This window comes from Carcharhinus amblyrhynchos, chromosome 2 (genome assembly GCF_965287045.1).
Source record: "Carcharhinus amblyrhynchos chromosome 2, sCarAmb.v2.hapA, whole genome shotgun sequence".
In the NCBI taxonomy this organism is placed as follows: Eukaryota; Metazoa; Chordata; class Chondrichthyes; order Carcharhiniformes; family Carcharhinidae; genus Carcharhinus; species Carcharhinus amblyrhynchos.
Window position 1 is genome coordinate 21,118,844 of NC_137325.1, and position 21,990 is coordinate 21,140,833.

Sequence of the window (21,990 nt, forward strand, 5' to 3'; positions counted from 1 at the left end):
AGTCCAAAGATGTGTGGGTTAGCTTGATTGGCCATGCTAAAATTGCCCCTCAGTGTCCTGAGATGTGTAGGTTAGAGGGATTAGAGGGTAAATATATAGGGACATGGGGGTGGGGCCTGGGTGGGATTGTGGTTGGTGCAGACTCGATGGGCCGAATGGCTTCTTTCTGCACTGTAGGGTTTCTATGATTCTATCTGTAACCCCCATGAGTTGCCTGGACTTGCAAAATCTCACTAACTGTCCTGACTGGAAACAATGCACACCTCTTTAACCTGTGCTTAACCCTCTCTCCATTCACATTGTCTGTACCTTTAAGACTTGATCACCCTGTAAAGACTCACATTCCAACCATTATCTTGTAAATTGAGTTTGTGTCTTTACATGCCCAGTTTGTGAACACAACTCCTCACTCACCTGAAGAAGGAGTGACATTCTGAAAGCTTCTGCTGCAAAATTAACCTGTTGGACTTTAACCTGGTATTGTGAGATTTCTTACTGTGTCCACCCCAGTCCAATGCTGGCAACTCCACATCATGGTATATAACACATGCATTCAGAATTCACCAACGTGGATTTTAGAAGTCTCACCTTGATTGAGTACATGCTTGTCAGTGGGGTCCACAGACACAGTTTTTACAATGTCAATGCAAATCTTCTTCCGCACTTCATTCCCTATATTAGTCAACTGGTTGAAGTTCGTAATAAAAGAAACATAAGTGCTCGCAGGGTGTGAGGCAATACTTTCTAGTTCTTCCTTAACAGCATCTTTGACTCCAAATGCAAAGACTCGAACACCAAGACCTCGGAGGGCAGCGGCTGGAGCCTTAACATCATCTTGGGATTTGCCGTCAGTGAGAATGACAGCAATCTGAGGGACTTTTCGCTTTATTCGACTCCCCCGGCTTTCTGTGAAGTAATTGCGCATCATATAATCAATGGCTGTGCCGGTATATGTTCCTCCCATTTTATAAGGCATTGTTCGTATACGGTTAAGCACATCACTCTTCGTTTGAAATGTGTCAAAGTAAAACTCTGGTGTGACCTCAGTACTGTACCGGATCAAACCAATTTGCACTTTCTGTGGTCCTACATCCATTGCATTGGTAACGTGGACCAGGAAATCACGGATCCGTTGAAAGTTTTCTTCCCCAATGCTGCTCGATTCATCCACAAGGTAAGCAATATCAGCGACCGAGGCTGATAGGCACACTGTAAAACAAATGCAGAACATTACAAACCCATGAGACGTAATTAAAATTCATCCTTCAGACAGAGACCTAGAAAGTTCTGTAATATCAGAATAGCTTATTCACAGCTCCAGGCTTTTGTCTCCCATCCCCCAGCTTGTCTTCATAGAATCACAGAATCCCACAGTGCAGAAGGAGGCTATTTGGCCCATCAGGTCTGCACCGATCACAATTCCACCCAGGCCCTATCCCCATAACCTCATGCATTTACTCTCGCAAGTCCCCCTGATACTAAGGGGCAATTTAGCATGGCCGATCCAGCTAACCTGCACATCCTTGGACTGTGGGAGGAAACTGGGGCATCGGAGAAAACCCACGCAGACATGGAGAGAGAACGTGCAAACTCCGCACAGACAGTGACCCAAGCCGGGAACTGAACCCATCTACCAGGTGCTGTGAGGCAGCAGTGCTAACCACTGTGCCACCGTCCTTGGATTGTCCCCAAGAGGCAAAGGAATCCTCCAACCCTTGGAAGCGTTACAGCCAAAGGCCATGAGACTAATTGCCGAGCAATAATCCAAAGAGTTTGAAAGTGAGTGGCACGGGTCTTATTATAGATGGCAAGATTAAATAGTATTGGAAAAGGTTCATCTGGAGAAACTGGTCCAGTTAAACCAGAACTCTATAGCGTAATTCAGGAGGTTGTATTGGGGAGATCATGAATTTCTCTGGAAGGGTGAGGCCAGACAGGCCTCAATAATAAATACCTATGCGAGATATGTATCTCCACCCAGAGATGGGGAGAATGTGCAAACTCCACATAGGCAGTCACCTGAGGCCGGAATTGAACGCAGGTCCCTGGTGCCATGAGACAGCAGTGCTAAAGACTTGAGTCTTTCTGGTGTGAAAAAAAATGACATGGATGGATATCACCAGAATGTAGTAACCCCGTGCACAGGTAATGGTCAAATAAAAGTCTCATGGGCCTCACTCAGAACCCTGGTGAGTTGTGGCCACTGGGCTGAAGGTTGCCCCCACTGGTTTACATAGAAAGATAGGTGGAGAAGATTGACAGGGGCGAATGTCTCAGTGAATATTGACAAGCACAAAGCAACAAAAGAAACGTCCCTGTCCCTTGTCAAGGTATTACACCATCAGCCCAAAGGATTACCTGCAGCTGAACAACAAGGCCTCGGTGATAGGACAATGCTCGGAGGCTGTACTAGCAAACCAGATTAACTGGTTAATCAGTTCCCTGATTAGCTGTGGTTCAGGCATCAGATTGTAGCCAGCCTGTTACAGCTGGTTGAATTTGTTCAAACATTCTACTGTAGGAAGTCTCTCAACATCAGGTGAAAATCCAACAGGTTTATCTGATATCACGAGCTTTCGGAGGGTTGCTCCTTCATCAGGTGAGTTGATTCACCAGATGAAGGAGCAGCGCTCCAAAAACTTGTCATAACAAATAAACCTGTTGGACTTTGGTGTTGTGAGACTTCTTTCTGTGCCCATCTTAGTCCAATGCTGGCATCTCCATGTTATGGCAATCATAGACATTCTATTGGCAGCCTGGAGCCTTGACTGTGGCAACTAAATTACTTGGAAGAGTACAGTTCCAACAGCTCTTAACAGGCTTGACATCATCCAGGACTAATCAGCCCGCTTGATTAGCATCCCATCCACAAGCATTCATTCCTGAACCACTGACATGCAGTGGCAGCAGTGTGCACAGCTCGATGCCACCTTTTCAAGAGCAATTAGGGATTGGCAATGAATGCTGACCTGGACAGCAGACACCACGTTCGTTGAATGAATTATAAAATAACTTATGGGTAGAAATTCCTCTGGAAATGATAAGTTTGAAACAAATCTATGGATTAATGACTTGAAAAGATTGGTGGAAAGGAGTTTCTAACCCGCATTTCTAATTAACAGCGGTTCTATCTGGTAGACTTACACCCATGTGTTTAGTTGAGACTATCCAAACCTTTCACACTGGATCACTATGGCCAGCTAAGAAAGGGAATTTCCATTTCGTCAACCGGAGTTGATGCGGGAATGCATCTCACACAGCACTCCAGTTATCTTAACATTACTCAATCTGGTGAAACAGTGCACCAGATGTAAGGCTTGCAACGGAGGCGTTGACTATTGTTTGAATATTAAGCATTACGTTCCAATCAGAGATTTGTTTTCTCTGCGTCGGGGCAATTAATCAACCTCCGGAAAGCTAACTAATGTGTAGTGTGAACATATTGGATACAACAGGCAGGATGCTCTGGCTGCGCTCACCTGAAAACCGGAGATTCCCGCCTGACTTCAATGGAACCTTTACATGGTCCGCCCCCTTCCACCTGCTAGAATTCCAGTGGCAGGCAGGATGGGAGAATCCCGGCCAACATGGTGGGCTGAAGGGCCTGTTCCTGAGCTGTGCTGTTCTCTGTTCTAAGTCTTAATGACCAGAATGCATTGAATGGGACACTTCTCTAAGGGGTAATTCAAGAAAAAAAAAATTTGATCTTTACCTGATGGTTGGCTAAGTTTGAATGCTCTTTTAATTACATTTAGTATGGTCATGTCTTCTGAATATTCGTACAGACGATGCAAGTAATAATTTTGGTAAATAAACGGAAACGCTGAAGGATAAGCTGCTGGTTGAAGTACGTCAGGTATAGCAATGGAGTTAACTATCACACCTTCCTGGATTAAAGCTTTGGAATGTAATTTAACAGCGGCCTGTGATGATTCTTTAGTAATTATTACAGCGATCTGGGGAACGTCTTCAATCTTCCGGCTCCCAGCCAATGCAGTGAACTGAGTTGTTTTTAGGTAGTTGATGGCACCTGGAATATCCAGTGATCCTCCATCCTGAAAGCTCCGGCTCTTCCTGATGTGATTCCACACGTGCTTCTTATCCGTGTAGCGTTTCAGCAAGAATTCAGTCTTCACATTCTTATCAAACTGAGCAAATCCAATTCTGATTTTGTGGGGTCCAATGTTCAACTGTGTAATAATGCTTAGCATAATATCCTGAATCCGTTGAAAGCCTTCATCATCTTGACTTCCTTCAACCAGGAAGACCACATCGGCAGCAGGTTCTGTCAGTTCAGAAAAAAGTAAAGACTTTGTGTGGAAATGTTAAATATTTAAACAACACCATCAACATTCCTAATGAATAATTCTTGTGAAGAGCATTACTTAGGTCGCTTAATATTAGGAGCGTAGAATCAGAGAATCCCACAGTGCCGAAAGAGGTCATTTGGCCCCTCAGTGCTGCACCGACCACAATCCCAGCCAGACCCTATCCCCATAACCCCATGTACTTATCCTAGCTAGTCCCCCTATCACGAAGGGTCAATTTAGTATGGCCAGCCACCTAACTCACACACCTCTGGATTGCGGGAGGAAATCAGAGCACCCGGAGCAAACACATGCAGACACAGGGAGAACGTGCAAACTCCACACAGACAGTGACCCAAGCCAGGAATCGAGCCCAGGTCCCTGGCGCTGTGAGGCAGCAGTGCTAACCACTGTGCCACCGTGCCGTCCATTAGATTATAGAGTACGCTTGACTGCCTTGTTGGAGTACTTTCAACTCTGAATCTTGGGTTTAAGTCTTTTGCTGCACTTGTGATTACCTAGTTATTACATGCAGGGCACTCTGTGGAAGGCCAGTGACTGTTGAGTGTCTGGATTAAGGTGGAAAAGGAGTCTTCACCCATGGGATTGAAAACTACTGCAGAAGCAGCAGAAGGAAGTACGCGATTGGGGTGGGCTGGGAACAAAAGGGATAAGGTCCCAACTGTGATAGTCTGTGACCTCTGGGCACTGAAACAGAGTGGATTTGTGCTTTTGATTGGATTTGATTTGATTTATCACTGTCACATGTGTTGGGATGCAATGAAAAGCATTGTTTCTTACGCACCGTACAGACAAAACACACCATTCATAGAGTACATAGGGGAGAAAGAAAGGAGAGGGTGCAGAATGTAGTGTTACAGTCATAGCTAAGGTATAGAGAAAGATTAACTTGATATAGGGTAGGTACATTCAAAAGTCTGATGGCAGCAGGGAAGAAGCTGTTCTTCAGTTGGTTGGTACGTGATATCAGATTTTTGTATCTTTTTCCTGACTGAAGAAGTTGGAAGAGAGTGCGTATGGGTTGCTTGGGGTCCTTGATTATGCTGGCTGCTTTTCGGAGACAGTGGATTTGTCAACAGAGTGAATGAATGGCAGGTTGGTTTGCGCGATGGACTGGGCTGTGTTCACAATCCTTGTGAGGACACATCATCCCAACATGTTCCCAACATATGGGTCAAATGGTGCTGAGAGGGTACTGAACTGCAGCACATGCATCTGGTCAGGGACCGACTGCCATGATCTCTGACCAACGGGAAGGATAGGTGTATGTCCTGGACACTGCGTCCTCAGGATATCTAGGAAGCTTTGGTGAAAGGAGAAGATTGCAGAAATGGGTCTTCAGGTGGATCTTTTAGATGTAACAAATGAAAGGTCATCAATTTGAAACATGGGACTGGATTTTATGGCCCTCCCCTGCCAGACACACCTTTAGTGGCTAACTCCACGTACCCCAGACATACTCTCTTCCACCTTCTTCTGTCAGGAAAAAGATACAAAATTCTGAGGTCACGTACTAACCGACTCAAGACCAGCTCCTACTCTGCTGCCATCAGACTTTTGAATGGACCTAACTTCTTTAAGTTGATCTTTCTCTACACCCCAGATATAACTAACACAATATTCTGCACTCTCTCCTTTCCTTCTCTATGTACAGTATGTTTTATCTGTATAGTGCACAAGGAACAATACTTTTCACTGTATATTAATACATGTGACATAAATCAAATCAAAAATCACTACTTTCCTGCCCACACGACACAATTGCAATTGTGCCTTTGTCTAAATATACCGTGAAGTCTACCTCCCCACTCACCTGATGAAGGAGCAGCGCACTGAAAGCTCATCATTCCAAGTTAACCTGGTGTTGTGAGACTTCTTACTGCGCCCACTCCAGTTCAATGTCGGCATTGCTACATCATTACTGCTAACTTTTAAATAAATAACTTAACAGGCATTTGAGCTTATTACCAAGCCAATTAAGCCAAATATTATGCAGTCCACCACACTCCCCACCCTCCATTAGTTATTAAGAAATAATAATTCCAAACTGGATTTTATTTCCGATCATGATAAACAGAGACACTGTACACAAAGCTAATGAACATTATTAATACACTGCATTAAAGTGAATTGCAATTTGGAGTATTGAACAACATCCACTGACCTTCTTCAGGCGGAGTACAGAGATTCCGAACTATTCTTCTTTTAATTTGATCTAACTCAGCAAAATTCTCGACATAAACCTTTCCCTTCAGCGCCCCACTCATTTGAACCAACTGATTTTCGTTTGCATCTCCAATACCGATGGCAAGAACTTTGATATCTTCTTTCCTCAAGTTGTTGGCGGCGACAGCCACATTATCTTGGGACTTTGTGTTTGTAATCACCAGGAGATACTGAGGGACACCTTGCTGCTTCCGACTTCCTACTGCTGGTTGGAATAAATCCTTCACTTGCTGAAGAGCTTGCCCCTTCAAGGTTCCTGATGGCCGTCGTTGGAGTCTCTCAATTCTGTTAACAAGTTCACGTTGGTTGCTAGTGTCATTGAGGTTAAAGATGGTGGCTAGCTTTGTGCTGGACTGGGCGACAGCAAACTGAAACTCAGCTGGTCCCGTATTGAACATCTTTACGATATACTTCAGAAACTCTTTCACGTGCTTGAAGTCATTCACAGAAATACTTCCGAATCCATCAATCAGAAAAACAATGTCTGCTTCGTGAACGTGACAATCTAGGAAAGGAAAATACCAAGTCAATCGGGACCACACAGTGGATTCGTGAATTCAATGTCTGCACTGTGGGAAATTCTCCACTTCAAGCTCCAACATTGTCCATAACACAAGCAGGATGTAAGGGGGCGAATTTGATCAGGAGGCTAATTTCTCATTCACCCAACCTCACCAATAACGTCAGCTGTTAGTGGGGAACGACTCCAGTGGAAAAGTCAGTCTTAAGCTTGTTGACTTTCACTTGGGCTACACCCTTCCCTCACTCCCCCCCCTTCCCCCCACCTGGTTCCCCCTCACATCCCCACCCTTTCCCCCTTCCCTTGGCCCTCCCACCCCCTCACTCCCTCACAGCCCTCCCGCTCACTCTCCTCTCACACCCCTTCCCCCCCCCCCTCCCCATTCCCCTTATTCCCCTCACCCTTCATTCCCATGCCCTCTCCTCACCCAGACCCCCGGCCCCCTCACCCACCCTCCCCCCTCACTCTCCCTCCCCCTTTACCTCCCCCCGCTCACCTCACCCCCTCCCCTGCCCTTCCCCATCCTCCTTCATCTCCCCTGCATCCTGCACACCCTCTCCTATCCTCTCTCACTTCCCCCTCCACCCTTCACCCTCTCCCCCCACCCCACCACCCCCCCCTCCTCTCCGCCCCGCAGTGACAATAAGCTGGGGGTGGCCATCACAAGGTAAGAGTGCAACTTCACACTCTGGTCGCAAACCCAGCCCCCGCCAACCCCTCTTTCCTTCCTGCCTTTAAGCCAAAGTGCAAAAATATTGAGCTGGTCTTTGTTGCTCCGCCTTCCTTGGTCAAACATTACTATTATGGCGGAAGCAGGATGAAGCCCTCAACTGGCTTTTAATTTGCCAGTTGAGGGCCTCAGAAACACCTAAGGTTGGGAGAGCTGGCTGATGCCTTATCTACCCACCCTTACATGGGCAAACATGGGAATATGTTTTGGGCTACCCACCCTTTTCATTTGAAGTGTCACCCCTCCCACCTGTGACTGCAAATATGCTGATGGGACTATAAAATCCCCCTTACAAAAACATACACCACACAAGATGCTATCCATTCTATCACGCCTGTGTCAGCTCTTTGACAGATCTATCTAATTCTTTCCCCACCATTGCTCTTACCCCAATATGATGATACTGTGCCTTTAAGAAATATAGTTTAGTCATGCTTCTTGTGAAGGATCTGTTTTAACAGTTTCTTTTTATTATCGGTGCCATTGGGTCTAAAACCAACATCCTCTATTGCTTCTGCAGCAGCATAATTGGTCCTAATTGCTAGAATGTTTGTTTGAATCTGAACTAATGTTATTCTGTTAAGTGAATTGTCCCCTGGGGTTTTACAGAGTGGGACTTGATTAGGTTGATTAATGGAAAATCGTGTGACTGGGTGGAGCTAGACTTACATTGAGAAATCAAGCTTAGATGCTGCTTAGAATTGTCAGAGGGCAATTTCTCTCTTCTCTTCTTTGGAGTTGGAGATTGGAATCTACCAGGAAATAAGCCTCTTTCTCTGAGATTCTGCTGTTTGTGGGTGGATCTTTCTCTGGACGGGTTTTATGGAAGTCAAAAAAAGGTGTCTGTCTAGATCCCTGTTCAGAGTTGTGAGGAGGCTGGAAAGCTAGCATCTATGTGAACATATCTGCTTTTGTGCTCATTCATAAAAAGGACTTAGGGGATTCTGCTAAAACTGGAACAATAGAGATAGCTAGCTGTTAAGAATTACACTTTGTCATGTTTAAGCATTTAAATTAGTAAAGTTATGCTAATTCATTTATATTATAATTGTGTTCTTAAATAAAGTTTGTTTTGATAAAAGCAAATTATTGCAGATGCTGGAATCTGAAACCAAAAGGGAAAATGCTGGAAAATCCCAGCAGCTCTGGCTGCATGTGTAAGAGAGAAAAGAGCTGACATTTTGTGTCCAGATGACCCTTTGTCAAAGCAGTCAGAATCTTTGGAAATGGCTAAAATTCAATTATAAATGGAACAGCTTGAATTGGAAACAAAAGAAAGAGAGAAGGTAACTCGAGAGAGAGTGAGAGGGACAAAGAGCAAAAGAATTGAATTACAGGCAAGGGAGAAAGAATGGGCAAAGAAAAAAAGAGAAAATTAAAGCCGCACTGGCATAACAAAAAGGACAGAGAATTTGAACTTTGGAAATTTGTGCTGAAAGGTAAATGTCGACTTTAAGTGGCAGTGATAAAGGTAAAGTCTGAGAGTAATTATGAGTTAGGATCAAGTCTGCTTCTCAAATCCTTTCAGGCAGTTCGAGAGGTTTGTATTGGGATGGCAAAGGTATTGTGAAAGGGAACTTCCCATCCTTGGACATAACACAATTACAACAAGTTGTGTCAGATTTCAGTATAACTAGAATAAAGGTCATCTACCTCTGGATGCTTTCTTTCCAACAGCCACCAATGTTAATCAGTAGTAATAGATCAGTGACCTCAAATTGCTGACTACAAAAAACTGGCTTGGGAAATTTTTCAATTGTCGATGGTAACTTTGAAAGGTAAACATGTAGAGAAAGAAGGAAATAAATTGGACTTATATCACACTTTTCGCAGAACATCTTCAAGTGCTTTATAGCTGATGGAGTTTGTTAGAAGTGCAGTCACTATTGCAGTGTAGGAAAGGAGATGGACAATTTTCACACAGCAAGGTGACACCACTGTATTGTGACAATAATCTGCTTAAAAGGTGTTGATTGAAGGATAAATGTTGGTTTGGACAAGGGTTGTAATACTGAAGCCCAACTAACATAATTGTAGGAGTATCTTCGCCACACAGACAGCAATGGTTCAAGACAAAGGCCATTACCATTTTCTACGGGGCAACCAGGGATAGGCAACAAAATGCCAGCCTTGCCAGCAATGCCCATATATTGAGAATGGATTTCACTGCCAATAAAGTCCAATTGAAGTGTAGTTATTGTAATTTGAGGAAATCTTTGTGTTGGAGAGAAAGGGCAGCACTGTAGTGCAGTAGTTAGCACGGCTGCTTCACGGTGCTAGGAACCCGGGTTCGATTTCCGGCTTAGGGCACTGTTTGTGTGGAGTTTGCACATTCTGCTGTGTCTGTGTGGGTTTCCTCCAGGCATCCTGGTTTCCTCCCACATTCTGAAAGATGTACTGGTTAGGTGCATTGACCCGAATAGGTGCCGGACTGTGGTGACTAGGAGAATTTCACAATAACTTCATTGCAGTGTTAATATAAGCCTTACTTGTAACTTATAAATAAACGTTTAAGCTTAGCTTCAGGCCAAGCCGGGCACTGGAGAAATCTGGTTCCGCCTGACACAGAGACCAGGGGATGAGGATGAGTAAGCGGTGAAATGTATGGATTTGTGGTCAAGGGTCGGCCTAACTCACAGGCTGATAACGGTAGGAGATAAGTTGGTACTTCATATGAAAGGTCCTCTTTGCCTTCTCTGTTTACTCAGCCTGAGATTGGCTAATTTAGCACAGACCACGAATTAGATCTGGGTCCATCTTGTTGTGCATGGCTCACTGGCAAACATCAGGGAATCTACCAACTAAGAGTTTTCTCCTTTTCCATTCATGTCCATTGGTGTGTATGTGGGAAATTAAGTCATAAAACTTGCCATTGAACTTGGTATAGAATCATAGAATCCCAACTGTATAGAAGGAGGCCATTTGGCTCATCATGGATTGATTACACCAACAACCATCCTACCCAGGCCCTGTCCTCTTACTTTCCAAGCTTTATCCAGTCATTTTCTGGTCTACACTGGGTAACCATTCCACTTGATCACCAGCCTCTGATGCCAGCACCAGGACTGCCTGCCAAGAGGAGTTGGTGAGAGGGTGGGAGGGGATCAGGGTAGAAAGATGGATTCAGAATGCTGATCTGAACAGGCAGATTCAGATGAAATGAATCAGGCCAGTTCTCTGTCATGACTGTCTTTGGGGGCATTGATCATTAAGAATGCCCAATGCATTCATACCACAGGCAATGATCATGTGCAACAGGAGATGCATCTAACCATCTCATCTTGACATTCAAGGGCATTATCATTGCTTAGTCTTCCCTCTTCAACACACAGGGGCAGGGGGGTGGGGTGGGGGGGGGGGCATTACCATTGACCTGAAGCATAATTGGCCCTGTCACATAAATATAGTGGCCACAAGAGAAGATCAGAGGCTGGGAATTCTGCGATGAGTCATTCAGTTTCCAACTCCCTGAAGTCTGTACATCATTTCCAAGTCAAAAAGTCAGGAGGACCATGGAATATTCCTCATTTGTCTGCATGAGGGCAGCTCCATCAACACTCAAGAACCTCAACACCATCTAGGTTCAAAGTAGCCCACTTGTTTGGTACACTACCCAACACCTTAAACATTCAGTCCCTCCACCGCTGGCACATAGTAGCAGCAAGGTGTGCACTGCAGTAACCCACCCTCCTCAGGCAGCACCTTCTAAACCCACGGCCTCTCCCACATCTGAAAAGAAGGGCAGCAGGCGCATGAGGGCACTACCCTCTGAAAACTCCCTGCCAAGTTGCATATCATCTTGACCTGGAAATACTCATCATCCCGGATCAAAATCCTGGAACTTATTCCCTAATTGCAGGGTGGATGTATCTACACACAAGGGAAGCTAAGGCTCAAGAAGATGGTTCAAGTTCTCAAGGGCAATTAGGGATGGGTAACAAGCCTTGCCATGTGGCTACATTACATGAACAAACTGCAAGAAACCTTCAAACATTTCTAAGCCAGCAAAGTGTTTGACAGAAAAAAATAAAACTTGCCTGCTCTGCGATCAGCAATTATCAGATATTCTCCTCCCTTAACTGTCTTCTTAAACATGGGGCCAATGTGATTCTGGGGTTGGGGACATTTAGTTTAATTAATGTAACTCTGGATGATCCTTTCTGCTTCGAGCAGGGGGAGCTGGATAGCCCTCAACCTACCTCAAGCCAGTTAAATTCTCAATGTTCATATGAGTAAGTCCAGAGTGTAGAGGTTGGATTTCCTATTTCCCAACATTCCTGGAAAGGTGCTCCAAGGGAAGAGAGCACAGTGACCCATTCCCCTGCTGCCCCTTAATCTCAGCTGCCAACATTTCCTTTTCCCCTCAGTGATAACAGCGCCCATTATCCACCCCACACAATAGGACTCATTCGGGTTTTGTTTTTCCAAAATGACATACCGGGCTTAGAGTTTTCACAGAATTTCTGCGACATGACTGTCATCAGAGGTCTCAAGGTTTCAAACTCCGGGGCGTAGAGGTAGTTTTCCGGAGATCCCGCAATCCGCAGCAGTTCATTTCTATTTGCACTTCTTATACCGACAGCATAGATACTAACATCAGAGTTCCTGATGACCTGAGCAGCGGAGTTTAACTGCTGCTCATCAGTCGCCTTGCCCTCAGTAAGGAGCAGAAGGAACTGCGGCACTCCGAATTGCCTCCGGCCACCTGCTTTTGGGTCTAACAGGTTTTTTGCGTATCTGAGGGCCTTTGCCGTGTGGGTAGCCCCGCCCACGGGACTCATTCCATAAATTGCATTCTGGATAGCGCCTTTACTCGTGAACTGGTCGAGATTGAAGACAGTCCGAGGGCTGTCCCCGTAGATCACAGCTCCAAACTGAACCTTGTCTGCCGCAACGTTAGTATTGTTCACCAACCCTACCATGAAGTTTTTCATGCTGTAGAACTGAGCAACAGAAAGGCTGCGTGATCCGTCGATTACAAAAACAATATCTGCGACTTGTGCCCTCTGGCAATCTGTCAGTGTAAAATAAGATAAAAACAGAGAAATTCAAAAAACAGAGACCAGAGACACATTTAAATCAAATGGGTATTTTTAGCTGTCGCAATGGATTTCATTTTAAAAGCAATTTCATTCAGGGTGCACTTGTTTAGCCCATTTTTCTAAAGTAAGGTGAAGTGAAAACAAAATTAACAATTACACACATACAGTCTTTAACATGGTAGAGTGGCACATGACAGGCGTGATATCAGATAAAATCAGACATTGATTTGAGCCACCATCCGACTCCTCCAGCACACACACACACACACACACACATGCGTGCACACATACATAGCACATAGAGGGTGCAGGGTACACACCAACCCCATGTCGACATCGGCAGAACTGGAAGATACTGCTGCTGACCAATGGTGGGCTGCTTCCATCATCGTAAACCACGCCTTTACTGGGGCTGGAAAATCCCACCCATCAAATCACATGAGGACAGATGACCAAAGGCTTGGCAAAGAGATCAATATTAAGAAATGAGTTAAAAGCAGAGGAGGGAGGGAGGGAAAGAAGGCGATAGATAGATAGATAGACAGACAGTCAAACAGGCAGATAGATAGATAGACGGATAGACAGATAGACAGACCGATAGACAGACAGACAATAGATAGACAGACAGACAGACAGACAGACAATTAGGTAGATAGATAGACAGACAGACAGGTAGATAGAAAGGCTCTTGGTTGGAAATTTCACATCTTAGGCCTGAAGAACAGAAAGGAAAATGATTCATATTTTATTCATGATAGAACAATGATTTTCCTTCCAGCAGTTAAGACCAAATAAAGTGACCACAGAATTTCTAATATGGAAGATCTGAACTTCAGGATCCCAGGCTGCACAATTATTCCCCACCAAAGGTAGCAAAAAATTGGAAACGCCTCCACTGTCTGTCTGAGAATGTTGATTCACTTGGAACTTTCAGAGCTAAGATCGATAATCTACTCCTGCTGCTGAGTAGGCAGGTGACCTAATCCCCATAAAGGTACAAACCTTTATCATTTTCGGCCACTCAATGATAAATTTGTCCCATTAGCAGAACCTTAGAACCGTTTTACCTGAAGTAGAAATGCATCATAGAATCCCTTCAGTGCAGAAGAGGCCCTTCAGCCCATTGAGTCTGCATTCCACTCTATTCCTGTAACCCTACATATTTACCCAGTTAAGCCATCAGACACTAGGCTCAATTTAACACGGGCAATCAACCTAACCCGCATATCTTTGGAGTGTGGGAGGAAACTGGAGCAGCTGGAGAAAACCCACACAGACACGGGGAGAATGTGTAAACTCTACACAGTACGCCTGGATCTTCCCCTCCCATTCTTTTTGGGCAGGTTTGGTGATAAGAACAGGGAATCTCACGAAAGACGCAAATTGCGTTTTACGTTGGTGGGGAGTCTCACCGAGATTGCCCTGCCACTGCTAGAGATGTAATGTAACAGTGATGTTCAAGGTCATGAACACTATGATAACACATTTCAATCTCATTATCAGGCCTCAGTGCCTCATCATTCCATCCCCACACCCCCACATACGAAAGTCCATTTATGCCAACGTGAATGACAACTGGTCTCCCATGGCGTGCATCTGGTGGACAGAACCCCCTCCCTCTGCCCCCCCCCCCGTTCCCCCCCCTCCACCGTTCCCCCACCAACCCCCCCGCCCCAACTGAGGCAGGCACCTGTATCTTAGGAGGGTGAGAGTCATGTCCAGTACTGCCCCCGGCACTGCCATGGGGGAATTGCATGGTATAAGGGTGTGTGGATGGTGGGTCCAGTTGAACCTCTGTGCATCGGGGCACGGCCTTTAAAAAATGGCCTTCAATAAACAAAGTTGCTGACAGGGCGTGCTCAGTCTCAGCCCACCCCACCAGCGTGACATCATGGGACCTGCCCTTGAGGTTTTTTTGCACCACGTTTCTCACAATATGGTGGAGAAAACTCTTGTTGGTGCCGGCGGTTTCCAGGCCCCTTTTCCCGCTCGCTGCCACATTCTGCCAAAGAAAGGTAACATACTGCCCATCATCTTTAAAGCCATTTCTGAACTTTTACTCACCTTTAAGTGGGCTGCAAATCTCCCATGAAACTTGCAGTTCTATTTCCTCCAGCAGCTCAAAATTCTCAACGTAATAAACCTTATCCCAAGATCCTCCCATTTCCAGAAGCTGGGTGCTGTTGGCATTGAAAACGCCCACAGCGAACACGGTGACTCCTTTATCCCTTATGGCTTTGGCGGGCTGAAGGACCTCATCCTGCGCCTCCCCATCGGTTATCACTACGAGGTACTGTGGGATTTCGGGCCGACCCCCTTTAGCCTTATCAAAGTAGTCCGCTGTAAAGCTCAGCGCTTGGCCTGTGAGAGTGCCCCCTCCCAGCTGCTGCATGCCACTGATGGCTCCGCGTACTTCGGCAGTCGTTGAATGTGCACCAAGTTGGAACATTAGCACGGGGTTGGAGCTAAATTGGATCAAACCAATGTGAACTTGGTCCAACCCGAAGTTGGTTTTGTTAAGAAAAACATTAATGAATCCTTTCATCCGCAGAAAATCAGTGGCATCTATGCTTCCCGATCCATCAATGAGGAAGATGACGTCAGCTTGGTCAAGCTTATTGCAGGCTGAAAGAAATAAACATTGTTATGGAAGTCAGATTTCAAGCTCTTCATCATTATTCAATTCCTGGTAGGGATCTGATACACTGGTAATAGTGTGACATTGGAAGGTGATGGCCTCGGGGGATTACCAGTACACTATTAATCCAGAAACTCAACTAGTGTTCTGGGGTCCCGGGTTCGAATCCTGGAATTAAGAATCCACTGATGAAATCATTGTTGATTGTCTGGAAAACCCACCTGATTCACTAACGTCCTTTAGGGAAGGAAATCTGCCGTCCTTACCTTGTCTGGCCTACATGTGACTTCAGAGCGACAACAATGTGGCTGATTCCCAACTGCCCTTGGGCAACCAGGGATGCGCAATAAGTGCTGGCCAGCCAGCGATATCCATGTCCCATGAATGAATAAAAAAAAAGATGTCTGAGAAATTCTACAATTCCAAGGTCATGGAGAAAAGTATCATTTTTAACCTCATGTTGTTCATTTGTTTATATCTGAAGAAAGGTCAACTTGTTGGAGGCAGTTACGCTACAAAGGCAGAGGGAGATACCCTACTGGACAGTAAACAAGTCAGGATAATAAAGGGTTCACAGATATTGGGCCTGCAATCTCCTAGCCACAGGAATAAAGGTAACTGTAGTACAAAGAACAGAGAAACTACTGGATAAAACATATTAACATTCAGATTTGAATTTAATTCTGCATGCCTGAACCAGATGAGAAGGTAAGGGGAGTTACAATAGGAGGTCTCTTCAAATTATGTTGCCTTCTGCTGCACCCTGATGTTAACCTGTTCTTTTGCTAGCTGGGAAGATACCTTTCCCATGTTAGCAGGTTCCTTATAAATCATGGCATTATAGAGTCCCTACAGTGCAGAAGGAGCCAGTTCGCCCATTGAGTTTGAGTCTTATCCCCATAACTCCACATATTTACGCTGCTAATCCCCTGACACGAGGGTCAATTTAGCATGGCCAATGAACCTTACCCACACATCTTTGGATTATGTACAGAGCGAGGCCTAGTGATTTCACTGGGACATGATCTGCTCTTTTAATCCGAGGCCTAAGCAGAACAAGTGATGGTGTCCCTGCCAGGCCTTGAGGCAGCCCAGGTCATGGGCCCAAAGAGACCCAGCAGGCAAAACGTTTACCTTTTACTCCAATTCGTCTGGGTGTCGTGAGGCAGCCTTACCCAGGTTCCTCAGCCATAGTTACCTCCTTCACACCTCATCTCACCGCAAACACGCAATCTCAACTTATCATTTACAGGAACACAGGATACCCGTTCCACAGGTCTCTGGTCATGACATTCTGCTGCTGAATTGCTGCTCCCACCTGTTGTCCAGGTAGTGCATCCGTCTGCCCTCATAGCGGACTTGGGAATATTGTAATCTGCATCTCATGCCCAATAATTGACACACATGTAGAACTGACAGGAGCTTCTGGTTCAGACACATTAATTCTGTGAAGTTCAGTTAGCCCAGATTGACATGGAAAGAAGATTTAACTCGTAAACAACCTGAGGATGATGAGTGCCTTTTAGAATTAAAACCAAGAAGGGATTTAAATGAGAAGGTAAAGGTAGCAATCTGTCTGGAGAAGGAGGCAACTGGAGAAAGAAGCATGAGCAATGAAATCCAAATTTCCAAAAATAAAACTCAGCAAATGCTCATATTATGAGTTACACATGTTGCTATTTAGTGACCCACTGTAGATTCAAGAGAGATACATGGTGTAAATCAACTTGTAACTTTTTTAAATTCATTTATGGGGCATGGGTTCCCTAGAGGACATCAGTCAACGATTTGGGTCATTCCGACAATCAGCAATGGTTTTGTGGTCATCAGCAGATTCTTAATCCTAAATATTTTTTATTGAATTCAAATTTCACCATCTGCTCTGGGTCTCCAAAACAGTCGCTGAGTTTCTAGATTTATAGTCTAGCGATAATACCACGAAGCCATCGCCTTCCCAATGTAAGGGGCTTCTCTGTGGATGGATCTCCAGGGTCTCCTCTACTACCAGAGAACTTTGCTTCACTTTGGAACTAATTACCCAGCCCTACCTACTGCCAGTATTGTCTGGTCTCGTTGGAAGAACTTTGGCTGGGCTGCCTAATCTCCTGCCATGGAGGTATTGGAAAATCCCATCCTTGGTCTGTTCCAAGAACAAATAACATCCCAGGAGTTGTAGCCACGCTTCAATGAGACCCTACCAAGCTGCAATTCAAAGAAGGGAAAGGAAGCTGTAGTGTTCCAAAATTCCCAATGGAAAAAAGACAAACAAAGATTTATTTTGAGAAGCCACTCCGACTCCAAGTAAAATAACAATGTCTTGGATGGTCTCTTGATTACAGTTCTTACGCTTGGCAAATTCTCATCTCTAAGCTTGTTTTCTCATGTTTCTGGAATGGTGATCAAGATCTCAGGGCAGCAATGAAGGCACTGAGCCATACAGGGTCAGATCATTAATAGGCTTAATTCCTGTTCGGTCTGACATGAACTGATCTCAACCACGCTGGAAAATTGTTTGGACAAAGACCAAATTGTCTGGAGTTTACACTCCCATTGTGTTTCAAGAGGAAAATGGATATTCATTACACATTACTGCAAAAACATGCACAGCTCCACCATTCATACTCCCTGCTGAGTACAGGTGTGGAACTCAATTTACAATTCTTCTTTTGCATTAAAAAAAAAACGATGCGTTATGAAGTGGATTATAGAGTGGACATGGGGAGGATGTTTCCGCTGGTAGGAAAGACTAGAAGCAGAGGGCACAGTTTCACGCTAAAGGGACGATCCTTTAAAACAGAGAAATTTCTTCAGCCAGAGAGTGGGAATTTGTGGAACTATTTGCGGCAGAAGGCTGTGGAGGCCAGATTATTGAATGTCTTTAAGACAGAGATAGATAGATTCTTGATTAATAAGGGGATCAGGAGTTACGAGGAAAAGGCAGGAGAATGGGGATGAGAAAAATATCAGCCGTGATTGAATGGTGGAGCAGACTCGATGGGCCGAGTGGCCTAATTCTGCTCCTATGTCTTATGGCCTATGGTATGAAAGTTGTAACTCCAAAAAATATAAAGATGTGAATCATTCGTCAGTTTCTACTTGGAATCTGCAATGTTTGTTTTATTAACAGGGTTAAAAACAAATGACACAGTAATTAATCTGTTTCTAATATTGAGTTGAAGAAATGCTTAAAGGGAACGTTTGAATTCATGCATTGATGTTTAAAACGGTGATCTTTCAGAGAAGATAGAAGAACTCTTACCTTCCTTCGAACAGATATCTCGTACAATTCCGTTTTGTATATACGTCAAAGCATCAAAGTTGGTTGTGAGAAAGACCCTTTCTGCAGCACCTGCAATGAGCAGAAGTTCTCCATAATTTACATCTCCCACACCAACTGCATAGACAGTGACCCCTTCTTTCTGTAGCTCCGCAGCAGGAATTGTTACGTCATCATTTGACATTCCATCTGTGACGGTGATGAGGAATCGCTGCACTCTAGTCTTCCGGCTTTTCTCTGCTTCACCGATGAAATTCTTCATGTAGGTTAGCGCAAGCCCTGTGTTAGTGCCTCCTCCGACTTGAACAATTTGTCTGATCGCTCGCTCTAATTCCAGTTCGTGGGCATATTGCGTGCTTCCAACTTCAACTTGTGGATGAGTTGCATATTGGACAACTCCAATGCGAACCTGGTCTGCACCGATACTGAATACCTTCATTGTGTCCACCAGGAATCTTTTCAGATCTTGGAAGTTTTCAGGGCTTATGCTGCCTGACCCATCAATTAGGAAAAAGATATCTGCTTCCTCAGTTTCAACACAGCCTGAAAACAGAAGGGAACATTCCTTCAGTTAATGCCGAACAACTGGAACACACACCAAACTCGATGCTAATTTGTGTGGCTTAATGGAGAACCTACATTGTTACAATTTCTTAATCTTAATGAGCTGGAACATCTGAGATATAGACATTGTAAAACCTTCATCTTCCATCATAAAATGGAGATATATGATTAGTATTATACTTTTTACAATGTACATTCTTCTTGCAAGCTGAGGTTGCCTGGCTGAGCATTGCATTCCCACGTCTGGGCAAATCACAATATGGACGACTGAGTTGATTATCAGCCTGTGAGTCCTTCCAGTTTGCTCAGTGGCAGGCAGTAAGAGCAGAAGGATTTCCTGGCCATCCATATTGCAGAAGGCAACAGCAAACTACTGCAGTAATCTTTAAATTTTGTTTTATTTATCTAACCTTTGTTTAGCCAAAGTTAGTTTAGCCAATTCTCACATTCAATAATGACCTAGCCAAGAGGATAACACCCGCAGCAACAGAAGTCACACAATTCATTTAAACGCTAACAGCAATACAAATTTGCAGTGGAAAATAATTGACAGTTTAGCGAATATAAGCATAAATCAACAGGACCTTAATCCTTCACAAAAGGCTGTAATAACACTGGCTAGTTTCAGCTTTAATTGTACCTTGTTCCAATCTTTGGCAGCCACAAAACTGTGCTCACTCTCACAGTGACCAACTTGACCTCAGTTTATAAAAAGAGACAGTAAAATATCACAAACATTTCAAATAGGCAGGTGTTTTCCCTAGCAGTGTTCGAGAAATGGACAGAAGCCAGTGGAGTTGGCATCTTAAATGCAGTGAGGGCCAGTTAATCAGAGAATACAAGTCACAGTGATGGGTGTGGAAATGGACACTATTGACCACCCCAGTGCAAATCCATGGTTGCCCTCACGGTATGGTGCCTGAAGGAGGAAGAAGATCCTTTTTGCAAACTGGCTGAAGTTTAATGGAGTTGAGCGATCCAATGATTGCATAACAGCAACTTACAGAAATCTATGGAAGTAACATTCAAATTAACTTTGCTAGAACAGAAGAGATTTGATCCAAACTTAACCACCTAAAATGTAACATCATTTGGAGGAATCCATTCAGGGTTTCCAAGTTGCAAGCAGAGATGAACTATATCATTTCCTTTATACTTTGGGTGAACTCTTGTACTCTTCAAGTCCAGCAAAATGAGAGGACTATATTCAAACCCCGGCACTAAAACTAGGGATTGGGACTATAATCAATTTCTATGAGCTCATAGGTGATACTGAAGATTGTGAAATCATCATCAAACATCTGCAATTCTGACCTGATGTTAGAGAGAAGGTTATTGATGAAACAGATGAATTTATCATTGAATCATAGAACCCTACAGTGCAGAAAGAGGCCCTTTGGCCCATCAAGTCTGCACCAAGCACAGTTTCTACATATTATACCCACTAATCCCTCTGACCTACGCATCCCTGGACACTAAGGGGCAATTTCTTAGCATGGCCAATCAACCTAACCTGCACATCTTTGGACTGTGGGAGGAAACCCACGCAGACACGGGGAGAACTTGGAAACTCCACACAGACAGTGACCTGAGCCAGGAATTGAATCCAGGACCCTAGAGCTGTGAAGCAGTAGCGCTAACCACTGTGCTACCGTGTCGCCCCTTAATTTGGGCTTAAGGAACATCTTCAGTGAAAGCCTGAAACTGAGATGAATAACCTCCAACAACCAGAAACACCTTCCTTTGTGTTAGATGTGACTTCAATCAGCCGGTAGTTTCCCTGCAGATTCCCATTGACTCCAGTGGTGCTAGGGCTCCTTGATGCCACATTCAGTCAAAGGTTGCCTCAATGTCTAGGACAGACATTTTCAGCTCAACTCTTTTGTCCACATTCGGGCCAATGTGCAGAAGGAGGCCATTCAGCCCATCAAGTCTGCACCGGCAACAATCCCATCCAGGCCCTATTCCCAAAACTCCACACATTTATCCCATTAATCCCTCTAACCTATGCATCCCGGGACACTAAGGGGCAATTTAGCATGGCCAATCCACCTAACCCGCACATCTTTGGACTGTGGGGGGAAACTGGAGCACCTGGAGGAAACCCACACAGACACGGGGAAAATGTGCAAAGACAGTAACCCAAGCCGGGAATCAACCCCAGGTCTCTGGAGCTGTGAGGCAGCAGTGCCAATCGCTGTGCCACCGTGTCGCCCCAGTCAGAAGCCTAAAGACCCTGGAGAACCATTCACAATCACCGGAATTCTCAAAGTGCTTTATAACTAATGAAATACTTTTGAAATAGTAACAGAAGATTGCAGAAAAATCTCTGCATGTCTAAGAACACAACATAAGAACATAAGAAACAGGAGCAGGAGTAGGCCATCTAGCCCTTCGAGCCTGCCCTGCCATTCAGTAAGATCATGGCTGATCTGAAGTGGCTCAGTTCCACTTTCCAGCTTTCTCCCCATAACCCTTAATCCCCTTGCCTACCAAAAACCTATCTACCTGTGTCTTAAATATATTTAGCGAGGTAGCCTCCACCACTTCAACGAGCAGAGAATTCCAGAGATTCACCACCCTTTGAGTGAAGAAGTTCCTCCTCAACTCTGATCTAAACTGCCCCCCCCCCCTTATCTTGAGGCTGTGTCCTCTAGTCCTGCTA

At 44.7% G+C, this 21,990-nt stretch overlaps 1 protein-coding gene across 1 annotated transcript in view; it reads right to left on the reverse strand.

Annotated features, from left to right (window-relative positions):
* The window catches only part of LOC145357733 (collagen alpha-6(VI) chain-like), a 151,727-nt gene that overhangs the window by 108,158 nt on the left and 21,579 nt on the right, over positions 1 to 21,990 (reverse strand). Inside the window, exons 5-10 of the mRNA XM_080211174.1 lie at positions 18,744 to 19,304; positions 14,911 to 15,471; positions 12,243 to 12,818; positions 6,493 to 7,059; positions 3,713 to 4,285; positions 589 to 1,209 (exon numbers count right to left, since the gene is read on the reverse strand). Coding sequence (XP_080067300.1) covers positions 589 to 1,209; positions 3,713 to 4,285; positions 6,493 to 7,059; positions 12,243 to 12,818; positions 14,911 to 15,471; positions 18,744 to 19,304 — 3,459 coding nt within the window. The remainder of the gene's footprint in view (positions 1 to 588; positions 1,210 to 3,712; positions 4,286 to 6,492; positions 7,060 to 12,242; positions 12,819 to 14,910; positions 15,472 to 18,743; positions 19,305 to 21,990) is intronic.